The following is a 27,759-nucleotide window of genomic DNA, read 5'->3' on the forward strand; positions in this document are numbered from 1 at the left end:
GTGATTCTTACTCCGGGTTCTCTCACCAGCTCCCCGGGGTGCTGGCTCCGGAGCCTTTAGCTCCCTGGGTCAGTTCCTTCTCCTCTAGAGGCCTTGCCTTCATCACCTGACACTTGCAAGGGGCAGCCTGGGGCATCTCTCAGATGTCCTCTTTGTCAACTCTGAAAAACTTTAGATGCTTATTAAAGACCTGTTGAGTGGCGGTGATGAGGAATTCTGCTCTCCCTCTCTGGACTTTCAGATTGATGGGTGGAGGGATCTGGAGTGGGGAGATTCCTCAGCAGGGAACCTGTCTGTGTGCCCATTTGTTGTGGGGGGTTGAGGGGTGCCCTATTTGCTCTATTTTTTTTTTGAGACTGGGCTCACTCTGTTGCCCAGGTTGGAGTGCAGTGGTGCAATCATGGCTCACTGCAGCCTCAAACTACTGGGTTTAAGCCATCCTCCTGTCTCAGCCTCCCGAGTAGCTGGGACCCCAGGGGCGCAGCACTACACTGGGCTAATTTTTTTTTTCTTTGTAGATATGGGGTCTCACCATGTTGCTCAGGCTGGTCTCAACTCCTGGGCTCAAGTGATCTTCCCGCCCCGGAATCCCAAAGTGCTGGGCTTACAGGTGTGAGCTACCATACCCAGCCCCTGTTTACTCTTTATTAGGGCTATGAGAGAGGCAGCTGGGGTGGGTGGGGGAATGAGCCAAGGTTGCAGACCTTGCAGTCCCAGCCTGTTGGCTTAGCTTTCTGGGGTTTGCCAGGCCCCAAAGCAGAGTGTAGATAACTCCTGGGTTCTTGGCTGCACGTGGGTGAGTGGAGGAAGACAGCTGTGAGGTGTATGGAATAGGATGGCCCTTCCCCAGAGGGTGAGGGCTAAGATTTCTGGCCACTGAGGAATTGTGGCCTTAACCTACGATGCCTTTTTTCCTTCCATTTTTATGTAGAACATTCATTCCCAGGAAATCTGCTCTCCACTCAACAGTCTTCATGGAGGTTTGCTGGGGGAACTTCCTTATCTTTTTCTCAACCGGAAAAGCTGTAGGTGGAGGTGAATGTGTATGAGTGTATGTGTGTGTGTGGTGGTGGTTGGGGATAGACTCCATGTGATTTCAAGGGGGTGGGGTCTGTTTGTGTGTGTGTCAGGGGAGACTTGAGATAGAGGGTTATTCCTGGCTGCCTTCTGCACTGTGGGCAGGTGGAGGTATGGCTGGGCGTGAGTAGTGCAGTATAAAGCCAGCAAAAGTGGATTTCTCAGGGTGGAAATAAGAATCCTTGACTCTGGGAAGCCTGACTTACCTGCAAACTGCATTCTCAGCACAGGGGAGGGTAGGATGCTGCCACAGACACAGGGATTTTGCCCTCTTACCTGATCCATCAGTGAACGGTAGGGGCAGCACCTGTATTGTGGGGAGCGTCAGTGTATGTGTCTCTTTGTGTGGGCAGCATGTCTGTGTGGGTGTGTGTGGGGGGGGGCAGCATGTCTGTGTCTGTGTGTGTGTGTGTAGGTGATTACGTGTGTAGGTGTGTGCAGGGAGGTCTCTGTGCCTACCATACCACTAATGGTTCAGTTCTGGCTTTTTCATATCCTTAGGAGACAAGTCTCTTCTCCTCCCTGCCCCAGAATCAAATCATCCCAATTCTGTAGAGAAATGAGTGTTCACCTGATTCAGACTGTGCTGAGCCGGCAGAGAGGCAGAGAGGACCAAGAGAGGTCCAGGGTTGGAAGGAGAAGGAGGGATTTCCTTCCTACCCTCCAAAGTGCTAGGGGCAAGGAACAGAGCGGAGGATCAGAGGAGGAGCTGCTGCTATAGAGGGATAGCCAGAGGCTGAAAAGTCTATTTTCTTCTTTCGTGGGGCTGGGTTAGGTGAGGAGGGTCACTACGCCAAACCTCCCACCGAGGGCAGGGATCTTAGCCCTTTCGGCTCCACCTGTGTGCGAGCTTGGAGAAAGACCGGACCGGCGGACCCAGGCTCAGCGCTGCCAAAAATTCCACTCCTGGTTTTTGCACACACCAGCCCGTCTGCCCCAGACCGCCGCGGTGTTGAGTCCCGAGCTGACGCCCTCGGGCCGCCAGCAAGCGGAAAACCCGGAGTGGATCTCCACGCCTTTTGGATCGGAGCCAAAGGGCACCTCGGAGGAGGTGGCCGGCTCTGCGGCCCTGCCCGGTGCCAGGCCGCGGCCATAGGGAGAGCACGGGCTGGGGGTGGGTCGCGCAACGGAGCCGGACCCCCTGGCCGGACGAGCCCGGCCGTGGGGCTCGGCGGCCCTCCCCGCTGGGACTGCGGGCGGGCGGGGCGCGGGGCGGCGGCCGTGCCCTCGGGGCGGCTTCGGGCGGCGGCGGGCGCGGGTGCAGTGCGGCGCGCGGCCGGCAGCGGGCGCAGGCGGCGTCTGTGGCCGCGGCGTTCGGCGGCTGGCGGGCGGCGCCGGCGGTGCCCCGGGCGCGCTCACACACGCGCTCACACACACACATACACACGGCCTCGTACACACTCACACACGCTCCGGCGCGCACACGCGGCGCGCAGGCCGGAGGGAGGAGGCTCGGCGCTGCTCGGCGGCGGCGGCAGCGTGCTCCGCGGGCGGGCGGGAGGGCTGGCGGGCGGCCCCCGCTCCCCGGCTCCGCGGCTAGGTGCAGCCCGCTCGGCCCCCGCCCTCGGCCCCGCCCCCGGGGGTCGCCCGGCCCCATGCCCAGCGGCGGCGGCGGCGGCGGAGCAGCGCGCGGCCGCGGGCGGCTCTGAGGAGCCCGGAGGGAACCGGCGACGAGGGGACCATGTACCGGGACCCGGAGGCGGCCAGCCCAGGTAAGCGCGGCCCCGGCGGGCTGGGTCGCCCCGCACCGGCGGGCAGGACGGCGGCAGCGCCGGACGCCGTCTCTGAGCCCCAGCCTGGGGCTGCTGTCCGCCCGGAGCCGCACGGGCTCCCCCAGGGGTCATCCCAGCCCCGGGGGGGCGGGATCGAGTGGCAGCGGCTCGGACCCCGGTCCCCCGCAGTCTGGACACTGCCAGGCTGGATGTCCGGGACCGGCTTCTCAGTGTCCCCACAAGGACCTCTCCCCCACCCCCCAACAGCCCAAGGACAACGTGTGTGGCGGAGCGAGGAGCCGCTGCCCCTGTGGGAGCCGGGCAGTGCCCTCAGAGGCACCCGCGGCTCCCCAGCACCGGTGCCCTGGGGGTGCCAGCGCTGGCGGACCCCAGGGCGAGGATCCCGGCAGCTCTTGGCCAAGGTTGTGGGTACAGGGGAGCGGAGTGGCATCGCAGTGCCAACTGTGAATTGAGAGGGTGCCAGGGGGCAAGTGGGAATCTGGTGCGGCAGCTGGGCAGGGAGGCTCTGGGGGGTGGGGAACCGCAGGGGCGTTGATGGGTGAGACGGGGGTGCTTGAAGGGAAAGAGAGCAGGGGCTCATGAGAATGGGGGTGCCAAGAGAATGTTCTCCTAGGTTTGGGGAGGGGGAAGCAAACAACCCCAAACTCTCTCCCGTCCTGGGGGGGAGGGCCGAACTCCTTTGCCTTCTGCTTCGCCCGCCAGGGGAGTGGCCTGGGAGCCCACTGTCTGCTTGGTATCCTCTAAGCCAAAGCCGAAGAATCTTCCCGTCTTCCTAGGAAATTGCTCTGCCATTTCCTCCTTGGCTCCTGATGCCTCCTCACCCAGTGCCCACCTGTAGGCAGGTCCCCTGCAGCTCCTGCCCAGGCTCCATCCCCGCTCCCACCTGGGGTGCTCCACCCAGTCCCAGCACCCCCAGTCTGCCATTTCTGGCATCAGGGTCTGTTTCTGGGCTTCTCTCTGATGCTAAAAGCACGACTCCCCAGCCCAGGATGTGCTCCCAAACGAAGAGCCTCCGGGCTCCCTGCTGCCAGCCTCCTGGGGGCGGCGGTGCTGTGGGGAAGGAACGGCTCTAAGACCCTGCACAGAAGGAGCCTGCAGCCCTGAGGCTCCTGAAGGCAGTCCAGTGGGTGCTGGCTTTGCCCACTGTTGCCCCAGCCCCACATTTGCTCTTTCCCCTCTAGGGGCAGCCTCAGCCTGTCCCTGCCTCCTGAGGAATCGGCTCCCACCCCCCATCAATTCTTTTCAGCCCAGTCGATATTGAGGACGACCCACTGGGCGCCAGACACTGCCCTCACTCAGCACTTGGATATGAGGGTGAGAGATTCAGTCTCCTTCTCTGGAACCTTGCGCCCTTTTCTGAATGTCCTCTAGGGGAGGGCTGAAGGGGCATTGCCTTTGGAGAGCCCTCCCCTCATCTGTCTGGACCTAGGTCACCTACCCTGGCATCTTCGTCAAAGAGGCCGCCGGCTTCCAGCCCATGGCCTGTGGCAGGAGTATTCTCTTGCTCTACTCACCTTCTTAGAAGCCAGTAGCTTAGTTCAGAAGCCAGCTCTGGGGTATGAAGATGGAAGGTAGGGAAGCAGTAAGGACACTCTCCGCCCCTCGCCCACCAGGCTGGCAGCCTCCCCTCTGTCCTGTTAGGCCGCTGTCCTGGGGCCATGTCCTCTCCCCTCTCCCTCCCTCCTCTTCCCTCCCATGCCTGGGCACCATGACATCACCACTCCTCCAAGCACCTCTGCCCTCACCACGGAGGCCAGCTTGACGTGCTTGGCATCTTCTAGGCAAAGGGTCTGGAGTCCAGTGCCATCCCTGGTGTACTAGCAACCCCCAACTCTTCCCTCACCCCCTCCTTGAATGGGCCTCTCTGGCTGCAGTTGGGACCTGTCTTGCCCACCCCAGTTGCAGCTGCAGGACCCACCAGTGCCTGTGGTAGGGCAGCTGTGACTGGGAAAGGGGCTGGCCTGAGGCTGACTCCTCTCCGGTGTGGGCATGGGGCTGGGTGGGGTCAGACATAGGCTGGAGAGGGCACAGTCTGCCTTTGAGCCTAGTCATCTGGGGTCCTTGAGGAATCAAAGATCTCATTCTGGCCTCTTCCCTCTGGCATCCCTGCCCACCTTTGTAGGCCCTATAGTTCCAGGTGAGATTTCCCTTCCCCCCAGCTCCCCCGAGGCTCCCCAGACTCAGCTCCCCAAGCCAGGGCTCTGTGTCCCCCATTTCTGCCTCCCCATCTCCCCTTGGCTGGTACTGGTTGGGACTGAGATATGCAAATTGATTTATGTGTAACTCAGGCCACCCCTCCCCTCCCCTCTGGTCTCCCAGGGGCCAGTGCCTTTTACATCCTGATCCTCTCATCCCACTCTCAGGAACACCTGCGACCCAATCCTTTAAAAAAAAAAAAAAAATCTGTCCTCTCCTGCTCCCCTTTGCCTCATGCTGGTTCCAGAAGATCCCTGTGGTACTCCCTCCCTCATCCCACTTACTGTGTAGGTCCCTAAGGGCTCAGCTACTGCTAGGACCTTACCTGACAGGTGTGGTTCTCTCCCTACTTGGGCCCCAGGCCCCCAGGCCCTTGGTTTCCTGATCTATTGTGAATGAAGAAAGGGACTGTGGGAAATAATCGGAGTCCAATGAAGAACCCAGACCAGCCCCCTCCCATGCTCACCCAGGCTCCAGCTCCACGCTCTGTCCAGCCTCCCTAGGCCATACCTGCAGCCTCCCTTCTGCCCCCTCCTAGACTTCAGGACCTCTCCCTGCCCTCAGCCTTCACCCTCTGATTCATCCTGAAGTCCCTGTTTCTCTCGGATCGCTTGTCCCCAGGCCAGGCAGGCCCCAGCAGGCCTGCAGGGGTCAGCGTTGCAGTGGGCAGGCAGGACAGCGGCAGGAAAAGAGAGAGGGAGGGAGAGGTGACCTTGCAGTGAGCTGGTAAGCAAGGCCAGAGAGGGAACTACTGGGACAGAGGTTAGGTCCTGAAGGCTGCCTGCCCTGCCCCCAGCCCTCTGTGAGCTTGTCCCTGGGCGTAGTAGTGCTTGAAGCCTTCTTTTGTCCCACCTGTTAGTGGGCTCTGTTCCCTACAGACACTCCACCAGGCAGGTCATGCCTTGGGGACATGCAGGGCAGGGGGCCTTGGCACAGCGGGCCTCCTCTCTCAAGGCGAAGGATCCACTAGATTGTCCAGGCCAACCCTCCACTCACTGGGCACAAGTTAGGGGCAGAGGCTGATGGCGGGTGAGGGAGTGCAGAAGTTAGGGGTGTGGCTGAAAGGGCAGATCAAGGGTATGCCCTGAGGAACAGCTGGGTTAGAGGCCAGGCCTGGAGCATGGGAAGGTCCAAGGAGGCCTGACAGTGTCCACCCATTTCACCAACAACCTCTCTCCTCCCACCTACCTCCCCCAAAGCCTGCCCCATCGGCACATGCCCGGGCCTCCCTGGCCTGCATCCTGGGCTTGAGTCAGAGTCCGGACTGAAGATCGAATGATCTCCCCACAGGCCAGGACACAGTGGAGGACCTGAGGCTGGGCAAGTCTAAAACCCAGAGGGGGCGAGGATGGTTTCAATGGGGCATGGGCCGGGGTAGCCAGTGCCCCCAAGCTGTTGTGTTACCATGGAGACAGGCCCCCTCCATGGCCCTGGTTCACACTGTTCTGTGGCCTTGCAGGGAAGCTTGATCAACAAGCTGCCCGCTTGAGGGCTGGGGCCTAGTGGGAAGGGAGATAGCCCCAAAGCCCCTCCTCATACTGGGGAGGGGGTTAGAGCAGGCGGATTGAGGTGGGAACATACAGGCCAGTAGGTGACAGGTAAGGGGACAGCTGGAAGGCAGGTCAATAGGTGGGTGCTGGGTGAGCAAAGACAGGCCCTGGGCAGCTGGATTCTGCTCCTGGCTGACCCCAAGCTCAGGCTTAAGGGGCATTGGGGGCAACATGGAGTGCCAGTGGGGGCTGTCTCCTTGTTACACCCTCTAGCCCGGCCATTGCAGGATGTTGTGTGGAACAGGCAGAGGAGCCGTATATGGTTCCCTCCCCCTCCTGCCCCTCCTGAGTCCCCCCATCCCACTCCTCACCCACCCCCTATTCTCTCACGGACTTGGAATCCTTATTGAATCTGATGGACCGTTTTCATTTTCAATAACTGGTTCCCCCAGGGGAGTGAGCACAAGAACAGCAGGGAGAAGAGCTGGGAGGGGTCATGTGGGAGCGGGAGGCCCAGTCCGGAGCTGATGACCCCCAGCTGGAGAATGAGTTGGCTTGCTGGCTCCTCAGAGCACTGTGGCATCCCAGGTGGGCATGGGCAGCCCTGTATAGAGCTGGTCCTCTGCTCCACAGACAGTGCCCGGTAGGTGGCATATGTGGCCGAGAGGTCAACTTTCTCTCGTCGGGGCAGTCACTGGTCTGGCCAGGTGCTGGCACCAACCTGTGCCAGGCCCAGCCCGGGTGCCTGCCTGCCTTGCCAGGGAACCCCAGCTGGTGAAGCCAGGCGAATTCTGCCAGTTCCATGGGCATGGAGGTCCCTGACCTTCCAGGCAGCAGGGGCAGCCCTGCTGGGCCCTGTCCAACTAGTGTCTACAGGGCAGGGCTTTGGTCTCACCCAGCAGAATTCCCCAAGGGCTGGAACAGAGTTGGCAGACAGCATGGGACCTGTGGAAGGGGCTGGACTGTGCCCAGAGCTTCGGCCTGGAATTCCAGGTCCAGTCGGTTGGAAGGTGGGAGGGTGCATCCGGCCTGCTCTGGGGGGATCTCTGCAGCCTCCACCTGGAAGGACCCCTTGGGATAGAATGGACCAGGAGCTGAGGTATTGTGAGCTGGAACCCCTGCAAAGCTGCATGTTTGGGGAATTGGTATCTTCATGTGATTGAGCCCGCGGGTGGAAGGGGAGGGCGGAGCCGGGGGGAGAGGCACTGTCTGTATGTGTACCTAGTGTGTGTGCGGGTGGCAGCTGGATGGCCATAATATCTGTGCTCATTGAAGTGCCGGGACCGCTGTAAACAGCAGCTAATGAGTGTATTTGTAGCGAGGCGCGTTGAGGTGCGTGGGGAGCTATGACGGAAAGCTTTAGGGGAGGGCCCCTCCCCCGGCCCTGTACCTGGCCAGGCAGGGCCTGTGTGCCAGGGACCCTGCCTAACCCCTGCCACACCCTCCCACCTGCTGGCATGGCCATGAAGTCCTCGTCTGCTCGGAGCAGGGCCTTACCTGGCTGTATGGCATACATGGGTGTGGACGGGGCTGATCATGGGAGCTTTCATATGTAAGATACAAGCATTTCCATGACAGTGTGGGGCTGTTAGTATGTGTGTATGTGTCTGGGTCAAACTGAGCTCACCTGTGTGTTTGTAACTAGGTCTGGTCTGTGCGTGTGTTTATGCACTGCTTCCCCAGACCCTAAGAGGAGGGCTGCCCATCGTCTCTGTAGTGACCCTGATAGTGACAAACCCTGATAGTGACAAAACCAAAGATGCTGGTAAAACAGGCATATGCTGCTGGCCCTGCTCCTTCAGTGTCCTTCCTGGAGTGCAGAAGGCTGGTGGCTTCCATGGCTGACCGAAGGAGAAAGGGGGGTGACCACTCTGCCCATTAGAGGAGACAGGAGGGAGAGGTCTGAGCTCTAGCCCCAGTGGGCTCCCATAGTTGCTGCTTGCATCAGAGATTGGGGAGAACCTGGGACCTAGAGAGCCCTCTGGTTCTAGAGCCCCCAGGAGCCCCAGGAATGAGAGAGGAACGGTGCCTACCTGTTAGTCCTAGCTGGTTGGTGGAGCATGCACCCTGCCACCAGCCTGGGTAGGGTGGCATGAGGGGTGGGAGGCAGAAGGGGCGCCTGCATGAGGCTCTGCACGAGGGGAGTGGAGGAGAGAGCATGCAGCTAATGTGTCCAATTAAATTACTTCAAACCCTGCCGCGGCAGCTGCTCCCGGCGGGGCCCTGGGTACAAATTGGATCCGTCTCATTACCATGGGGTGGTGGCAGCGGGGCCAGAGAGCGGCGGCCAGCATGGCTGGCACATAGCAGGCTCTCTCCCGCTCTGCCGGACCTGGGCCGGGGAGGGACCCTTCAAGCATTTGCTTGCTCCAGCACGCCTCAGAGGAAGTGCCCCGGGTCCAGATACTGGGGCTCCCTGCACACCCCCATCCAAGGATGGGGGTCAGGGATGGCAGCCAAGGGACCCTTGGAAACACTTTCTCCAGGAATGGGGGTTTTGTGCTTTGCAGAGGGACCAGCTTAAGGAATCCCATCTCCGGTCACCAAACACGTCCTGTGTCCTCCCCTGATAATAACAATAGCATGATAATAGCAAGCCTTGTGGAGCACTCAGTATGTGCTGAGCACTTTACATATGTGCCTCCAGGGACAGCTTGCTTGAGCTAGCGCTCTAGGGTCAAACAGCTATTGATTTGAATCCTGGCAGAGACACTTGCTGCTGTGTCTCTGGAAGCGGGTCAGCCCACCTCTCTGGCCTTGGGTTTCCTCTTCTGTTAAATGGGTATGATGATGGTTCTTACCTCCCAGGTGGTTGGAAGATGAGGTGAGATAAGGCAGAAAAAATATTTAGCAGAGAGCCAGCCCATAGTAAACACTCAGCCAGCGGCAGCTGTTCTCAACATTGTCCTGTACCAAGCAATTGATGTGTGGGATGAGGGTTCTGGATCCTCCAAGGAGAATATGCCTGCTACCTCCATGGTGGAGGAGTTGGGGAGGACTTCATAGAGGCAGTGTCAGTTAAGTTACCATCAGAATAGCAGAGACATGTTGTGTGCTCACTATGTGCCAGGTGCTGTTCTAAGCACATAACATGCGTTAGACCCTCCATCCTCAGAACCACCTTGGGAAGTGCGAACTTGCAGTTAGAAGTAGGTCTGGGATCCCAGCCACACTGCCAGACCTAAGGGTGTGAGCTTCAGATACAGGGCCTTGAGTCCTGAAGGAAGAATAAGAGCTTTGCCATGTGAGCGAGTGGAGGTGAGGCGGTCGGTGAGGTGGGGACAGCACATGCAATGGCTCAGAGGTTCGAGGGATCTTGGCCAGTTGAGGCAGCAGTGAGTGCTTGAGCATGGCCAGAAGGGAGACCTTTGGGGCACAGTAGCAGGAAGTGAGGCTTGGGAAGGTGTGTTGGGCCAGATTATGAAGGAGTTGGCATTTTGAAATAGGAAAACTGAAATTCTTTTAAGAAGTAAGGCATGGAGTGCCATGGATGGCTTTTGAGCAGATCTCTATAAAGAACTTTGACAGCACGGTAGTGTGGAGGGGTGGGAAGTCGGGAGGCAGGTGGGTAGATGGAGCTAGAATCTCAGCCATTAACATATCTGTCCCTACCTCTGCCAGGATATCTGCAGTGTCCGGCCAGCCTGGGCCCCTGCCCTTGGAAAGCTTGCAGCAGATTATAGGCAGTAAGGGGGTAGCCGGGTGCAGGTGGGCATGAATGAACACCCTGAGGGGGCTTCCCAGGTGCCTGGGGTATCAGAGAAAGCCTCCCTAGTGAGGGATATAGAGCCAAGATGGGCAGGCCCAGGGCCCTGTGGACACAGTTAGTCCTCTTGAGGATGTGTTCTGTACCCACATAACCCCCCCAGGCATCAGGGCCAGGCCCGGGAGGGGCCACACAGCTCCTGCTCCAGCTGCCAGGCCTGAGCTCCAGAGCCCCACCAAAGCCAACCTGTCTCCATGGCAACTAGGCAGGCCACCCCCCTCTCCATGCCCACGGCCCCTGGCACAGGGACCCATTCACAGCGGGGCCTGGGTATGTCTTCCCACTTCCCTTGGGGGTCGTCCCAAGGCAAACGCCCTCACACTGAGGTGCTGGCAGTACACATGCATGTTGGCATTTGGGTACGTGTGCACATATGATGTGTATGTGTGTGTGTCCTGCAGCAGGAAGCAGGGAGGCGGGGACCGTCTGTGTTGACTACCCACCTTAGTTGGAAATTTGTTCCCCCTGAACGGGGGTCAGATAGGTGCCAAGGGCCCTGACGCCAGGATGAACTGTGGGCTCCTGTCTTGGAGATTGCAGTGAGAAAGCCAGCCCAGAGAAGGGGCAGCTAGAAGAAATGGAAGGTCAGGGAAAGCTGCAAGGGAGAGGCTCCCAATGGTGCCTGGTGGGTCCACAGACCACCTTGTTCTTTCCATTCATCATGTTATGTCATCTTCACAGCAGTCTTGCAAGAGAGATATCCAATTCACTGCAGTGCAGATGAGGAAACAGAGACTCAGAGAGGTTGAGTGTCTTGCCCGGGTCACTCAGTAGAGCAGGAATAAGATTGCAAGTCGGCCTCACTCCAAAGCCTGGGTCTTAACCACTGGGCTGCATTGCCTGGTGCCTCCTTATCCTACTAGGCTCTAAGCCAGCCTGTCTCTCAGCCCGTCTCTCAGAAGGGAGCACTACGAGTTGGTACTGGCTGCAGAGCTGGACTCAAAGGGTGTCCCAGTGCCTCTTCTAATTCTAGGGTATCCCCTAAAGCCTTTGTTCTTCCTGGAGTGGAGGGGAGTCTCCTTACCACCCTGTCTCCATTCTCTCTACTGGCAAGGTGGAGGGATCCTCTCACTCATGCAGGAGGTTCTCAGGAGAAGGGGAGGAACCCCTCTCTCCCTCCTTGGCACCTGCCAGCCCTGGAGGAGCCTGATGAATTGTCTGTGTGCCCCCCCCCAACCTCATTCCTCCCTCTCCAGCCCCCGCCTGGTTGGGGAGGTGCGAAGGGAGTGATTTCACAGCCTGTCAGCTGAGGCCTAAAAATACCCAGAACTCTAAGATGCTTGGGCAGGGGGAGGAGAGAGCAGGGACCAGGGATAGGGTGGTGAAGGGTGCAATGGTAACTTGGTCAGAGGAGCCCAGGTGGCACCACAGTCCTGCTCAGGAATGATGGGAGACCCTCTGTCCCCGAGGTCCCCATCTGACCCCATATCTGGCAATGACAGAGAGGGCCAGTGTCTCGAGGGTCTTGAGAGCTCAGCTCTGGCACTCAGACCTAAGGGAGGGCTTAGTCTCAGACAGGAGCCGTTGTGGACCCCAGGGTCCCTGGAGCCTCTAGTTGATGCCTCTCTCTCCCTCTCCACCCCCAGGTTGGCTGGCATCTTTGGGCCGTGGGAGCCAGGCTGTGCCTGAGTCTGCTTCCTTCCTGGAGAAGGTGCCCGCTTCTGCTAGGGGAGAGGCGTGAGGAAGGCAGTGTGGATGGGGGTGCCGGCAGGTGCGGGATGTGACGTGCCAGCCACCCAGGCACTAGAAGGAAGCAGAGGAGAAGGGGTGTGGTGGTCCACGTCACTGCCACATGGCTGTGTGCTGCAGCATGGCACATGGCCCCCACAAGTCAACCAGTGCTCAGAGACGGGAACACGTGTATATGTGTGTGTGTGCATGCACCTGCTAGAGTCGGCTTGTTCTGGTGCTGGGATGCTTGTGGACGTATGTGACCCAGCCTGGCTACTTCAGGTAGCAATGGGGTGGAGGCACAGGAGTGGATGTGGGAGCATGAGCTAACACACCTCACTTCATGCAGATGCATGACTGTGTGTGTGCTTCCCACGTGGAAACACGATGGTAGGTATGTCTGTGCAGAGGCACATGGGCACACGTCACTGGGGCGCCAAGCAGGGGCTGAGAGGGTTCTTAGGGAAAGAATGCAGAGTGGTGGCCAGGGCACAGGGGCTCTGGATCAAAAGTAATGAGGCTCAAATCCCAGATGTGTCTTGTGCTGACTTGCTTTGTGGCCTTGGGCAACTGACTTAACCTTTCAGTGCTTCATTTCCCACCTGTAAAATGGAGGGAATGATAGCACTGTCATGGGGCTGTTGGGAAAATTCGATGAGTTAATATCTGTAAACCACCTAGAACTGTGCCTGTCACAGAGTTAGCACCATGTACGTAGTAGTTCTTATTATCTGGTCCTACCCTTTGATGGTACAGGTGGGAACATGAAGGCCCAAAGAGGGACAGTGACCTGTCCAAAGTTACACAGTAAGTTAGTGGCTGAACCAAGACTAAAAACCAGACTCTAACGCCTTAAGACAGGGCTTGTTCAAGTCTTGGACCTCATGGATTGCAGTCCTACTGGAGTTTGGGGCTTAGATTGTGCCAGGGCTGTTCTGGGACCTTGGGAACTCAGGGACCTGCACATCTTCAGATAATGTTGAGGGGTCTTCAGGGCAGTGGCCTCAAAATGACCAGCTGCATGAGTCAGAACCATGCCACTGGCTAGCTGTGTGGACTTGGCCAGGTCACCCAACCCTCCTGAGTCTCAGTTTTTTCCCTATAATGGAATAATAATGATACATACTTTATAGGGCTGTTGGGATCAAATGAGATCCTGCATGTAATGTCTTAAGTGGCTGGCACACTGTACCTAGTAGGTGTTCAGTAATGTTTGTTACAATTATAACCCTTGCAGAACCCTCTCACCCTGTGCTCCATAAACGTGAGTTCCTTTGGTTCCCTTGCAGCCCCTGGCCACCCTCACTCCCTTCTGCCTGCCACCCCACACTCCAGAGGGCTTTGATCAGGACTGACTTGCTGGCAGCCATGACTTGTCTTTGTCTCCTGTTGTTGCCCATTGCCCAGAAGGGAACAGGACCCACCAGTAGGACTTAGCCCCTGAGCCCTCTGCGTCTGGCCTCGTCACTCACTTGACCTTGGACAGGCACTGTTTCCTCTCTGTGCTTTGATCCTCCCTCTGAAAAGTAGAGAGGCTGGACACAGCCCCAGAAGCTCCTGGTCGTGTTGCTGTGTGGCCCAGGAGGGCCCCTGGCTCAGCCTACTCGAGGGGGTGGCAGGTTGGCAGGGAGGGAGGTCAGCTGGCTGCCCCGGGTGAGTGGAGCATCTGGGGCCTGAGCCGGCTGGTGGCCTGCCGTCATGCCCGCCCGCACCTGTGGCTGCGTAGGAGGGTGTGCAGGCCCAGCTGGCTGGGCACTGACATTGGGGGAAGCTCAAGGACAATGACGTAGAGAAAGCCCTTCTTGGGGCTCTGGGAGCTGCCACTCTAAGCCGTCCTCCCCCGCTCTCGTCCCCCTTCACCCTGGGGTTTTCCTTCAGCAATTCCTCCTTCCTCCCTGTCCTTCCTCTCCCCTTCCCCTTCCGGAGTCTTCCAGTATCTGTCTCTCTGCCTCTGCCCCTTCTGTAATCTTGACCATTTTCTGGGGCACCTTCTCACTTTCTCTCTCTCCATAGAGGGGAGATTCCTACCCCTTCCTCTCTCTCTGGTTCCTGAGATTCCTCCTTTCTTCCTTCGATGTGTCCCCATTTTTCTGGCTCCTCCTGGCTCCCTCTGCTGCCCCAGAGCCCAGGTCTTTCTCACTTACTCTGCATGGGCATGTTCAGGCTCCTTCCAGCTTTTTGTCCCCTTGCTCTCTCCCACTTCAGAGTCCCTCCCTCCCCAGCATCCCTGCCTCCCTTCTTCCAGTTCTGTGGAGCTCTTTGCTCCTCCGTCAGCATCCCCTGCCCTGACAGAACCCTGACCCAGGCAGTTTCTGTGGCTGGAGCTGCTACCCAGTACCTCCACAATCCCCCTGCCCTCTGTGGGTTGAGAAAAGGGTCAGTCCAGGGCCCAGGGACTGGCAGCCCTGCCTCCTAATTAGCAGGAGGTAATTGCCTGGAAAAAAAAAATTCATTTAGAATGAGACTCCGAGACTCCAAGTTAAAGCTGAGCCGACCAGTGGACCCCAGGGAGGAGGAGTGGGGAAGCAGCCCAGGTCATGGCCTCAGGAAGCCCCTCAGGAGATGAAAGCCCCTAGGACTCCCTGCCTGGCTTGTCCCCAGCACACCAGCCTTGGGGAAGTGGGAAGAGTACACTGGACTGGGTGTCCCACCGTCTTTGCCTGAGTTCTGGTTCCACAGCTCACTGTGTGACTTGGGGCAAGCCATTTATTCCTTGGAGCCATACTTTTCTCTCCTACAAAATCAGAACAGGGCCATCCCTGCCCACTTCACCCCTCAAGATCATGAGGGTCAATTCAGACAGTGGCTCTGAAAGCATTTGGCAGGCTGTAAAGTGCTACAGAGTTCAAGGTGTTACTCTCTTCCTCCACGTGGCTCTCAGCCGAGAGGTGAGGATGGTGGGGGGCTGGAGTGGTCTTGGAGAAACCTGAGGGATAGTGTGGCCTCTAGAACATGGAAGGATGGTGAGGTAGATCCAGCTGAATGGCAAGAGTAAGGGCAGATGGATATGCTCTCCCATGCCCGTCTCAGCACTCACTGGCTGCACCAGCCTGAGTGGTCACCTCCCTTTCTGATCCTCACTTTCCTCATCTGTAGGAGGCTGAGCATGATGCTCCCTCCTGGGGAGGCAGGGTGGCTGGAAGGCTAAATGAGATCATGTTTGCACAGCTCTTAGCACAGTGCTTGGCATACAGTAAGTGCTCAATAAATGATACATACCAGGTATGTCTACTGTAATTGAAGGCTATTATCTTGACTCCCTTAACTCCAGAGAAGCTGTGGTTTTGGGTGCTGTCTTTTCAGGTGGTATTATTTGTTTTGCTTTTTGTTTTTGGAAGGGGGAGAATCTCTACAACCCAGTAAGGTTCATATCAAGCAGCCCCTAGAAACACCAAGCAGATCTGCCCTTCAAAGAGCCCCCACCTGTAGGGTGGGGGAACAGAAGTGGGCTGCAGTTATGGCATTCTCCCTCAACCCCTCGCTTTTTCCTGGGGCGGGTGTGGGCAAAGTTCTTGTTTGGGTGGGGGAGAGGTGTGGAGCCTCTGCCCTGGGGGAGGCCTTTGTGTTCATCTTGGCGGGACTGGCCCTGCCACAGAGGAAAGATTGGTGTTTGTTTAAACAAGCCTTCTCCACCCACCTTGGAGGAGGGAGCAGGAAGTTTTGCCTGCCCCAGGTCTGGCCAGCTGGGTTAAGCCTGCACTGTGACCCAGGCAGCCCCAAAGCGGCCAGGACGCAGTCAGACAGGCTGGAGTGTGCGGGTGTCGGGCAACGCCGCAAGCTCTGAGCGCCAGATTGCCCCGGGAGCGGTGAGGGGGCGGCGGGGACCGGAGAACCGTCTGCCGCTGCTTCCCCGCCGGCCCAGGCCGCCGCTGGGAACTGTCTGTGCGCCCGCCGGGGTGCAGTGCCCGCGCCAGCCACCAGGAGGCAGTGCGGCGGGCCCCCGGGAGGGAATGGGGCGTGGTATTTACCACGTTCGCCGGGCGGCCCTTTTTGTCCTGAGTCAGGACTGGGGTCTTCAGCATCCGAGGACCTAACTCGAGGAAAGGGGGCTCTTGAGGTCGCTGGTTGCTGCCATAGCTTCAGCTGAGGGTTGATCAGGCAGGCATTGGCAGAGGAAGGCGGAATCACTATGCAAAGTCTCGGATCCTGCTCGCTGGGAGCTGAGCAAAGGGCGACCTGGAAGAGGGCGCAGCCCAGGACTGAGTTCTGTTTCAGCACCAAGGACAAGGAGCCGCGTGGCCGGCAGCTGTTTCAGCACCTTGGAAAGCTCAGGGGGGGGGCGGGGCGCTCAGTGGCTCCATCCTAATATTTGCCGTGTAAATGATACCCCTGAATATGATAGAACGGCATCTCGTAGAGGGAATCTTAGACCCTGCATTCCAGCCAGGAGGCTTAGGACCAGAGAGTTGAGTGGGTAGCCTAAGGTCACACAACTGGAAGTGACAGAACAGGATTCAGATCCGCAGTGGTCTCTCTATCCATTTCTCCCGCCCCTGGATTCCCACTAGTTATCTCTGTCCTGAAACCTCTCTGGGAGCTTCACATTATGTTGCATCCCCAGGAGCCTTTGAGCTTGCAAAAATTAAATGCACTCCCCTCCCCAACCGTAAGCCCTGGCCACGGATTTGAATTCCAGGATGGAAGATTTCTAGCCCTGGTGGCCTTCGCGGCTCCAAGCCTCAGGTGGAAGGGCATTCGGGCAGGTGGCCCGTGAGGAAGCCTATGACTTGGGGAGATAAAGTTGAGTCATCAGCATGAGGAGCTTTTAAGTGCTCTGAGATCCTCAAATGAAACATAGCATACAGTTCCAACCCCAGCTTCTTTGCAGCGTGTATTATTAATAACAATAAGATGCTGATTTAGGCCAAGGCACAACAATGCATTATTCATAGGAGTAACTAGTGGTCAAGGCCCACACTTAATCATCACACGTCCCTGATCCTGCCTCTGCTTCGCATTCCCGGCGAAGAGCCCCCTCCCCATTCTGAGCCCCTCATTTCTTGGGCTCCTGCTGCTCTGATGGACGTGATCATTTTCACAGCTGCTCAGGTGGCTCATCAGCTTTGGGATCAAGGTGGGTGGGGAGGGTGTCAGGTTCCGAGCTAACTCCTGTCTAGCCACTCTTCAGCCTGGGCTCCCAGCTCAGAGCTGGCACCTGGCCCTTTCCATCCTGAATGGCTTTGGCCTTGATGACTTCTGGGCTTAGCAGCTCTCTGGGGTCTACAGATGGCCAGTCTCCCCTTCCTCCTCTTTTGAGGCTGAATACTGAAGCCAGATGCACCAGGCCTCCCTAGGCCAGGAATTGTGGGAGGTAGGGGTGGCTGTGGTGAGGTGAGGTGAGGGGGTCACTGAGCAGAACATACTGTCACCTCCATTAAATTCAATAATGCATGTGAAACCCTCGGTAAACTGTGGAACACTTTATAAACTGCTCTGCACTGTACAGATGTGAGCCATTATTACCAAGGCCATGTCTCGACTGGAAGAGGCAGCAGAGGTAGGGAAGGCGTGGACAAGGTCCTCATAGCTCACCAGGCCTCGCTCTCTGATAAGGAGTAGGAGTGCTTGTGGATCCTGACATGTCGCTGTCCAATTTCTTGCTGGAACGGCTGCTGGCCCATCCAGATAATCCTTCATTTGCTGTTTACTCACTTGGCATCTCCTCTGAATTCTAAAGCGTCTGCATCCAGCCGGCCTCTGCGGCCCCAGCCAGCACACTCTCCCTAGCTCACTCACACATTATCTGTTTTTGTTACAGTCAAGGTTGAGGAAGCTTGCTCGTGCTGAGCCCCTATTTTCAGCTACTTGTAACTTTCCAAAACAATTCCCCTTGGGCTTCCTCTTTTGCTAGCCTAGTTCCCACCCTGGGTGAAGCCCGAGGGGTTGTGGGCACCTCCACGGCTTTCCAAGGGACACTCAGAGAATGTCCGGAGGGCATGGGGTGGGGGTAGGTCCAAGGCCCAGTTTTTCTGGGAAATAAGTGCTGGGTGTTCTCCCTTCCTTATTCTTTTTTCCTTCTCGCGTATCTCAATTTGTTTTTCCTCTTGCAAGAGAAGAGCTGGCCCTGTTCCCCGGGTGGGTGGCCTGGAAGGGAGAGTCTTACAGTGGAAAGAGGTCAGGAAATTCTGCAAGATGGCAAGACCTGGAGCTTTGCCTGGTTGTCTGGGGTGCAGGGTTTAGCTCACTGCCTTTCTGTTCCTTTCTCCCCAACTCTGCCTCTTTCTGGCTTTCTTGTGTGTGTTGGATTGAGGGGAGGGAGGGAAGCAGGATAGGCACCAAAAATGTCCCCCTTTCCATGCCCAGATCACCCTGGAGCTGGTAAGCTCTGCCCACTTGTAAATGCCTGCCATCTTCCCCCATTTCCATCTGCTCAGCATGCGCATGGAGGGTGCTTCCTATGGAAACCTGTGACTCCAGCTTTCACTGTTTCCCACCTTGAACGTCATCGGGAGCCACCAAAAGATGGGGGTGGGGAAGTGCTGGGGCTTGACGTGTATTGCAGAATCAGGTGGGAGGAGGCAAGCTCAGGATGGGGACATGCTGGCAGATGTAGCCCCAACCACCCCCAGCAGCACTCTGCTTTATCTCCGGAGTAGTGGTTGCACCCTGATCAGTACCAGAGACAGAGCCCTGGGCAAGTCCCTGGGACACCCCATTGTCCTCCTCTTTGCACTCCTAGACTGTCTAGTGCCAGATACCCAACCCCCAACCTGTCCTGGGACCCTGAGGCCAGCTGAGACTCTATCTATTGAGGGTGCTTCTCTGAGGCCAATGCCTGGGCCAGTGGATGGAGGAAGGAGCCCCAGAAAAGGTGTGTGTGTCAGAGGAGTCTTTGAAGTACCTGGGGTAATTTGGGCATGGCTCTAACTGGTAAAATTCTTGGGAGAGTGGGAGCCCTTTCCCTGACTGCTGTTTGTGTCCACTCAGGTTCTTTCTTCTTTTCTGTCTATTCTCAGAGTGTCCTATTTCAAGGCATGGCTCCCCTAGGGTGGAACAAGAGTAAGAGCCACAGGGTTTGAAGTCTTACAGACCTCCAATCTAATCCTGGCTTTACCTCTCTTCTGCCGTGTGTTCCTGGGCAAGCATTTAACCCTCCTGAGCCTCAGTTTCCTTCTTTGTAAAATGGGCATAAGAGTATTTACCCTCAGAGGGGTGCTGAAGTCTGCGGACGTGATTCAATGCCGAGAATACATTCGTTACTGTGATGAAAGACACTTGGGAAGAAAAGCAGTGGCCTAGGACCTGTGAATGCCTGTAAGAGCCTCCAGGAGCAGAAGCAGTCTAGGTTGGGAGGGCTTGCGGGTGATGGAACAACTCTGGAAGGGCTGGGTGTGGGGAGTGTGCAAGTCACCATCCGAGAGTGTGAGCACACATGAATTCTGGGGGAAAGAGCCTATAGGCACGGATTCCCAGCATGTCCAGCAGCTTCTCTGTACCTTGACCTAGGCTACAGGCTGTGGGAGACCCTGAGCAACTGGGAGACAGGATATTATCCTGTTGCCCCTGCTTGTGGGGGTCAGGTCTATCCCCAAGAAAAGGGGGTTGACAAATGGATCCATTAATTCAAGTTTGGAGAAGGAAGAGACTGCTATGAGTGCCAGTCATTGGGGAGGGCTTCTTGGGGGAGGTGGGCTTATCTGAGACCTTGAATGATTTCATGAATTTGTTTAGCAATTACTTCTCCAACCTCTCCTGTGTACCAGACTTTGGTCTTCAAAGCTGAGTGAGCTGGGGGTCTCAATCCTCTAGGTGCTCCCAGTTGGGGAAGGACACAGAAGGAGCTAATTATTGACCCAAAATAGTTAATTGTCATAGTTACTAGGGAGGCAGAAAGGATTGTAGGAGGGGAGACCATCTTTGTCTAGTTGCCTTGAAGACAGAGAAGGAAAGTCATTCCAGGAAGAAGGAACAGCCTAGGCAAAGCATCATAGGTGTGACAAGGGTTGGCCTGCTTGTGGGAAAGAGGAAAGTGTGGCTAGGTTGTACGGTCTAGCACATTATAGAATGCCATCACATTCGTCAGCTCAAAGGGAGGCCACTGTGGCCAGGCAGGAAAGGATGGGCTCAAGCACCTATTATTCCACATGCCTTAGTTTCTTCCCCTGTGAAATGGAGATAATAATAGTCCGAGGTTGTGGAGATGGTACATGTAAACTTCATGGCACTGTATCTGCCACATTGTGTGCACTCAACTAATGTTAGCTATTATTTGATGGTGACCTCCCCAGCAGGGGAGGTCAGGGGTCATGATCATCATTTGAAGGTAGTGTTCAGGCCCAGCATGGGCCTTGCCCTGGGTAACGTAGTTGGCCAGGGGCAGGGCTGGGGCGTAAACCCAGGTCATCTGCCTCCAAGTCTACAATATATCTCACTGCTCTGCCTCAGAAGGACAGACAGAATCTGAGTAGACAAGTGATGGCAAATTCACGGGGAGAGAATTCCAGGCTAGAGGAAGCGCATGAATGCCTAGAGCTCGTGAATGGCAGAGCTGGCTGGGCATCTGCTTGTGGCCACGGCCATGGGTGTGTGTGCATGGGTGTCTGTGCCAGGGTGAGTCTCTGTGGCTCGTGTCTGTGGCCTGTGTGCATGTGCCTACTGCTCCTGCGGCCCCCCTCCCGTTCCCCTCTGGGCAGCTGGTGAGCTTGCCCTCAGAAAGCCATTCCCTCTCCTGCAGCTCCCCAGGGCATCCCAGCAGCCAGCAGCCCTGTTTGATTCTGTTCATCCATAAATCATGGCTTGCTGAGGAGATGAGAAGGAGTTGGGAGTCGGGGCTGAGCCCTGGTAAGGGACCGGGTTGGGTCGGCATTTCACACCTGAGGCCCAGCCTGGCTTCCAGCTGTCGCCCCTGATCCCATATCCCCATGCCTTAACCCTCCCTCTTCCATACCGTAGGTGCTCACTGATGCTTGCTTTGGTCAAGCCCTGCAGGTCCTGGGAGGGGTCAGGGGTGCACAAAATTGAGTAAGATGTGACCTCTGACCTCTGCCATCCTGTAGAGAAAACTAGAGTGTATCCAGTCCAGTATTTCATTCAACACCATTGAGTGCCAACTCCGTGCCCCAGATATCTCTAATCCAGGGCACGATGTGATAATGCTATGATAATAGCTAGCATTTAGTGCCTACTTATTCCGTGTCAGGCACTGTGCTGAGTGCATTGTACATGCTAATTCCTTTAAACCTCACCATAGTCCTATGAGACTATACTATTATCAGCCCTCGTTTACAGATGGGGAAACCAAGGCACACAGCGATTAGGTTATATGGCTTGGACGAATCAGAGCCAGAATTTGAGCCTGAGCAATCTGACTTCAGAGGCCTAGCACTAATCACTATTCTCTAAAAGAAGGATGTAGGCCCAGTATGCTGGGAACTCAGAGGCAGGAGAAATTAATTTCCACTGGGCAGACTAAGGGAGGCTTCCTGGAGGAGGTCTTTTCATCTGGGCCTAAAAAAATCAGGAGTTTGTCAGGCAAAGTTGAGCATGGGGAAAGAACAGAAGGGGTCCTAGTGTATGTGTGTGTGTGTGTGTGTGTGCGCGCGCACGCGTGTGCGTGTGTGTGCCTATGTGTGTGCGTGCATGTGTGTGCGTGTGTGCGCACACACATGCTTATAAAAGAGAGCTCTCAACTCATCACTACAGCCTCTCCCATCTCTTCTCTTCCATCTTATTTGGGTGACAAATGAGATGACATATACAAGCATTGAACATTCAACAAATATTTGCTGAGCACCCCCTGTGTGTCAGACGCCGAGCTCGTCCTAGAGGATACTGGAGTGAGCAAAGCAGATACAGCCCCTTTCTTTGTGGACCCGGTAGTGTGGCATATAGCAGGTGCTTAATAAATAGTAGCACCTATTATTATCTTTGTTCCTGGAGGCCTGGGATTCTTCCTCCTTCATTCTTTCAATAAGCATTTATTGAGCACCTATTAAATGCTCCACCATTGGTGCTCAGAATACAGTGGTGAACAAGAGACTAAGCCCTGCCCAGATGCTAGAAGGGAAGGCTGTGCATGGACATCTTGTCCACCCTCAGAGGCAGGCCGCTTCCTGGGGTACACAGACCTTACCCTGAGATCTCCTTGGGGGGTGGCATGGCCAGGAGCATAGGCTGTGCCCACAGGACCCAGCAAAGCACACAGGACTCAGTTAGACCCTTCATCCTGAGCTCTAGTCAGCTGATATGCCTACTACAGGCGTGGGCAGAGGGGCAGCAGCCTGCCCCAGCTCATACCTCACTCCCAAGACATCCCGGCATTGGACCTAGGAGGTCTGGCTCTGCCTAGCTCCTGGTTCACCCTGCCTTCCAGGTTTCCTGATGTTGCCTGTCTGCCCTTGTCTATGCTGTGCCTTACCCGCCGGGACCCAGGATGTCTCCTCTGCCTCAGGATAGGTTGTGGCACTCAGCCCTGTCAAAAGGCTGACTAGGGCTCCAAATTTTCTTTCCCCCAGTGTTAATATGCTGACAGTAAGGGGACTTGAAACCATGCATGTCATCTGAGGAGGGGTTAGAGGGCTGGGGCGGCTTTGCCTGGAGAAGACTTGAAGGGGACATTAGAACTGTCGGCAAGGATTGAGAGGCCTGTCATGTGGTAGAGGCAGCCAGCTCGTTCCTGGCAGCTCCAGAGGGCAGGCTCAGGACCAGCAGGGAAAGTTCTAGGGAGACAGATTCAGCTCTGCGAGAGGTACAGCAGCCCTCCCTAACAATGCCCATCCAGGAAGGACCTGCTTCCTGCCTTCTGCTCCCTGCAGAAGCTCCCTGTCACCAACAGGGCTGCCCATGGGCTTTGTGCATCCCTGGGGCCTGACTTCATGACTTTCAAGGTTCCTTCCAGCTGGAGACACAGTGACTCCATATGCAGGGAATGGTTCACTCTGGCTGGTAGGCGAGAACATGCTTGCACCCCTTGATGGCGACATCCCCCTTAGGATCTCCTTAGGGTGTCGGCATGCTGGCCGAGGACATCATGTCACTATTATTCACAACATCAATGCAATTTGCAGTGGCAAGTGTTTGTTTCACCCTGCCTTTGAGGGCTGTCCGAGGGAGGCTGAAGGGTCTGGGGAATCTGTGGGGGCCGTACCAGCTGCCTGGAAGATGACAGCAGCCACCCACACTGTAGGGGACCCTGGGGTCACTCATCCAGAAGAGTTCAACTTTCCTTAGCAACACAACCCCTTCTCCAAATGGAATTTTTTGCAAAAGCTCAAGAACACAGAAGGAAACAGCGCTACTGTGGCTGAAGAGGGCTTGAGGGATCACAGCCTTATCTGCTCAGCCTCCACTCCCCAGAGCCCCAGAGAGACTCCAGGCAACCCTAGGGATTCCAAAGACTACCTCTTGAAAACCAACCACGTACCTCTAGTTGGTGTGATGTCAAAGCAAAGAGTATAGAATCTAAGCCGAATTGCCTGAGTTAAAACCCTGGCTTTGAACTTGGACATGGTATTTGACCCCTCTGTTCCTCAGTTTCCCCATCTGTAAAATGGGGACAACTCATAATGCTTATCTCTGTTGTTGTTGTGACTGCATGTGGAGCACCTGGAATACCTGGCTTGTCCTCTGAGTGGGGAAGGGTCACGGTCAGCTCTTCCACAGATGAAGGCACTGATATCCAAGAGTCGAGTGTCTTGCCTGCCACGTGGCTGGTTAGCAGCTGGACTAGGGTCTCAGCCTAGTTCTCCTAGACCCCAAACCTAGGGCTTATTCTGCTGTGCCCACAGAATGCTAATTGCTTAAGATGAGTATTCTGTTGGGTTTCTGGGGACCTTTCAGAGTGTGCCCACTGGAATCTGGGATCAACAGGCTTTTGTCCCTAGGGACTCTCTGACCTGCAGCAGGGGTTGAGGATTGGTTTTTGAGAAGGATCTTGTTCGACAAAAAAGGAGGGAGCTCCAGGAAGGTCACCTCTTGGAGAATTCCCAATGGCAGAGAGGTATATGGGGGAGGGGGGAGTGTGGAAAGGGCACCAGAGCAGAGGAGCCCACCTGGAGTGTGGCTGTGACCTCCAGCTGCTTCCTACTGTAGCTACCAGATCATGAGCTTGTGAAACACCCCTCTGATCCCATCCTTCCCCTGCTCAAAAGCCTACCGTGGCTCCCATGGTCTACAGAACAAAACAAGCCCCTCAGCTGGATAGACAAGCCCCTTCCCCATCAGGCCCTCCTTTCCTTCCAGGCTGGTCTCCCTGAATTCACTCCCCATACCCTAAGTCCGGCTCCTCACACAATGTGCCTGACACTTTTCCCACCTCCATGCCTTTCCCTCTGCCTGGAATATCCTACTTTCGCCTCACTTCCATCTTCAGACTACGCCAAACACCACCTCCTCAGGGTGGCCTTCCCAGATAGCTCCCTAGTCCCACAAGATGGATAAAGTCCTCATTTGTGCTCCCAGGGTCCTTTGTTTATGCCTGGGATAAAACAAACACCAGCAACCATACTAATACTACCCATCTATTGAGTGCTAACAGCAACCCCTTGGGAGACACTGAGTGGTTAATACACTTGTCCAAAGTCACACAGCTGTTAAGAGGCAGAGGTGGGGCGGGGTGCAGTGGCTCATGCCTGTAATCCTAGCACTTTGGGAGGCCGAGGTGGGTGGATCACCTGAGGTCAGGAGTTCAAGACCAGCCTGGCCAATATGGTGAAATCCCATATCTACTAAAAATACAAAAAAATTAGCTGGGTGTGGTTGTGGGTATCTGTTATCCCAGCTATTCAGGAGGTTGAGGCAGGAGAATCGCTTGAACCATGGAGGTGGAGGTTGCAGTGAGCTGAGATCACGCCACTGCACTCCAGCCTGGATGAAAAGAGCAGAGCTCCATCTCAACAAAAAAGAGGCAGAGGTGGTACTCACACTTGGGTCTTTTTTCTCAGGTCTTTTGGAGTCTGGGGCCCCCTGGCTGGGTGTCCTGCTGTTTGATGGTTCTGGGGCACCTAGCATGCTAGGCTGGGTGTCCTGCTGTTTGATGGTTCTGGGGCACCTAGCATGCTAGGAGATAACTTAATTCTAACCTGTCTTCCCCACTGGAGTGGTAGTTCCTTGTGGGCAGGGCCTGTTCCCCAACAAACACACACCCTCATAATTTATATATATATATGTGTGTGTGTGTGTGTGTGTATGTGTATGTGTGTGTGTGTATATATATGTGTGTGTGTATATATATATATATTTTTGAGACAGAGTCTTGCTCTGTTGCCCAGGCTAGAGTGCTGTGGTGCAATCTCAGCTCACTAAAACCTCCGCCCCCCTCCAACCCCCATGCCAGAGTTCAAGCCAAGCAATTCTCATGCCTCAGCCTCCCAAGTAGCTGGGACTACAGGCACATGTCACCATGCCCAGCTCATTTTTTGTATTTTTAGTAGAGATGGGGTTTCGCCATGTTGGCCTCGAATTCCTGACCTTAAGTGATCTGCCCGCCTCTGGCTCCCAAAGTGCTGGGATTACAGGCATGAGCCACCATGCCCACTCATAATATATTCTTAATAGATAGTTGCCGAGGAAAGCTCAGCGTAAGAATGGAGTTTACTTTATTTCAAAGTGAGTTAAACAAAGGAAAGTGTGGGCTCATCTGCTTTCAGCACACACAGCTCCCCTAGCCCTTCCAGTGGGGCTGGGCAGGTTCCATGGGGAGAGCTGGGAAACAGATCTCGTGTCCAGAAGGTACCTTTGCCCATCCCTTCCCTGGAGGCCTGGCCATGGGCGGTGGGGCTGTGGTGGAGTGCCCTGCTCCTATTCTCCCTCGGAAGCTTGGAGATCAAAGTCCTAGTTCTCCCATTTGGCCTGAGAACTTTGACAAATGTGGCCCCTCCAGCCTTGCAGAGCTGTGCTCCTCAGCCCAGGAGAGGGAGGGGCAGGACCTTGGTGATTGCAGGTAGTCCGGGTCCGAGCTCATGGGTGCTGTGGGCCCTGAGGTTGAAAGTGAACTGGGTGCAGGGGCTTCCGGGGGATTGAGGCAGCAGACTTGGTACAGGAGGGGTCTGAATTTGCCTGGCAGGTGGACAGGTGGGAGCCTCACAAGTGTGGTCTTTCCCCACAACTAGGAGGCTCAGGAAGTCAGGAAGGAAGAGGTGGAGCCCAGAGAGGGTTCTAGTAGAGCAGGTAGAGAAAGGGCTGCCCAGGGTGCTGGAGTGGAGGAGGGAGGGAGCCCAGAGGCCCATGAGAGCCGATGAGAGTCATCCCTGAGGGTGACTGCTAGGCCCTCCTCCACCAGGCTCCATGGCCAAGCAAGAGAGACTGGGAGAGGAAGAAAGGCAGAAGCTAAAACCGCAGGAACCAGAACCAGACAGATACCATCAACTCTTAATTACCATGATCACTGGCACCAAAAAGCCCACGCAGGCTCCTCTGTAAATAAACAGCATCTCCTTGGCTTTAGGATGCATCCCAGCACACACAACAGATTGATAGTGCATGTGTGATCTATGTGGGTCTCCACTCACTGCCCCACATGAGAATTTGTCCTCAAAGTTTTTGCCTTCCTTACGTTTGGTTTGGGCTAATGTTTACAATCACCTATGAGGAGGGCGGGGGAGGAGGTCTGATCTGCATTTACAGAGGAAGAAACCAAGTGCTTCTGTGACTGGTGGAAGCCACACAGCCTGGGAAGGGATGGGATTCAGACAGAGGCCTGAGATTTTCCTCCCAGGACAGGTCTCATCTTTGCCAAGGGTGCCAAAGTTTCCACTTCTGAAGTTTATGGCACCTCGGCACTTGGGATGAGAGCATTTAGGAATTACAGATGGGCTGTAGCCATGGCGTGGTGGGGGTGAGGTTGGGGGATAGGGATGTGCAGAGGCCAGTAGGTGGGCTTCCAGACCCATGAAAGCTGGGCTAAAACGGGCAACAGCAGGCCAGAGGGTTCCAGAGATTCCTTTGACTACACATATGGCTGGTGAGTCTTGGGAAACAGGACGACCGGCTAGTGCCATGGGGCAGATGTCCTCAGAGGGGCTGTCAGAGCTAATAAGGACCCTTTGGACAAATTTCACTGGAGTTGCAACTCAGAGTGTGTGTGTCGTCAGGGCAGCGGGTGGAAGAGTGCTGTGTGAAAAGGCCATCCAGGAGCAGTGGCCTGTGGAGGGATTTGATGGACGGGTGAAGTCTGGCTGAGCTGAGGGGCACATTTGGCCTCTCCCTTTGAGGGTCTCAAGTTTGGAGGACGGCACAGATCCCATGGACTCACACAGGGTCCGTGCAGGGAGAGACAGAGAAAGATGCCAACTGGCACAGTTTCCCCATTTTACAGATGAGGAAACTGAGGCACACAGAGAGGAAACCACCCAAGTTCATCCAGCAAGGCAGAACTGGGAGTAGAACCTGGGTTCAGAGCTCCCAGTGAAGGGGCCAGATGGAGGGTAGGGTGGTGGTTCTGGAGGGCTCTGGGCTGAGGGAGGGTGGCAGGCCCTGGCCAATAAGGGTGTGACCTGTACCTGTCCTCCCCAGGGGCGCCCTCGCGCGACGTCCTGCTGGTCTCTGCCATCATCACCGTCAGCCTTAGCGTCACTGTCGTCCTCTGCGGCCTCTGCCACTGGTGTCAGCGCAAACTGGTGAGGCTCCTGAGGGCCCCTTGGAGGGTGGTGCCTAGCCCTGCACACTGCCCCCCCCCCCCAACAATTACAGGCTCGGGAATTTTCCCAAGGGTGCGCACAGGTGACTCACCTGTCAGCATAGTCAGGGGCACTTCCATAGAAAATCAGACCACGTGCATACGCATGCATGCATGCACACCCTGCGTTTACCCGGGTCTCGGCCCTATACTTCTGTTTATATACCCAAAGCCATGCATCTAGGGACACATTCGGGGACAGACTTAGGACTC

At 56.0% G+C, this 27,759-nt stretch overlaps 1 protein-coding gene across 6 annotated transcripts in view; it reads left to right on the plus strand.

The window, feature by feature from the left end:
• The first annotated feature begins 2,433 nt into the window (after positions 1-2,433).
• The window catches only part of SYT7 (synaptotagmin 7), a 65,643-nt gene continuing 40,317 nt past the window's right edge, over positions 2,434-27,759 (plus strand). For 2 of the 6 annotated variants that reach the window (XM_054439076.2, XM_054439077.2), the window contains exons 1-2: positions 2,434-2,789; positions 27,384-27,487. In XM_054439076.2, coding sequence (XP_054295051.1) covers positions 2,759-2,789; positions 27,384-27,487 — 135 coding nt within the window. In that variant the 5' untranslated portion in view covers positions 2,434-2,758. The remainder of the gene's footprint in view (positions 2,790-27,383; positions 27,488-27,759) is intronic. The other 4 variants (XM_054439079.2, XM_054439080.2, XM_054439078.2 and 1 more) reach the window with 3 other exon arrangements.

This window comes from Pongo pygmaeus, chromosome 9 (assembly GCF_028885625.2).
Source record: "Pongo pygmaeus isolate AG05252 chromosome 9, NHGRI_mPonPyg2-v2.0_pri, whole genome shotgun sequence".
NCBI classification, from domain to species: domain Eukaryota; kingdom Metazoa; phylum Chordata; class Mammalia; order Primates; family Hominidae; genus Pongo; species Pongo pygmaeus.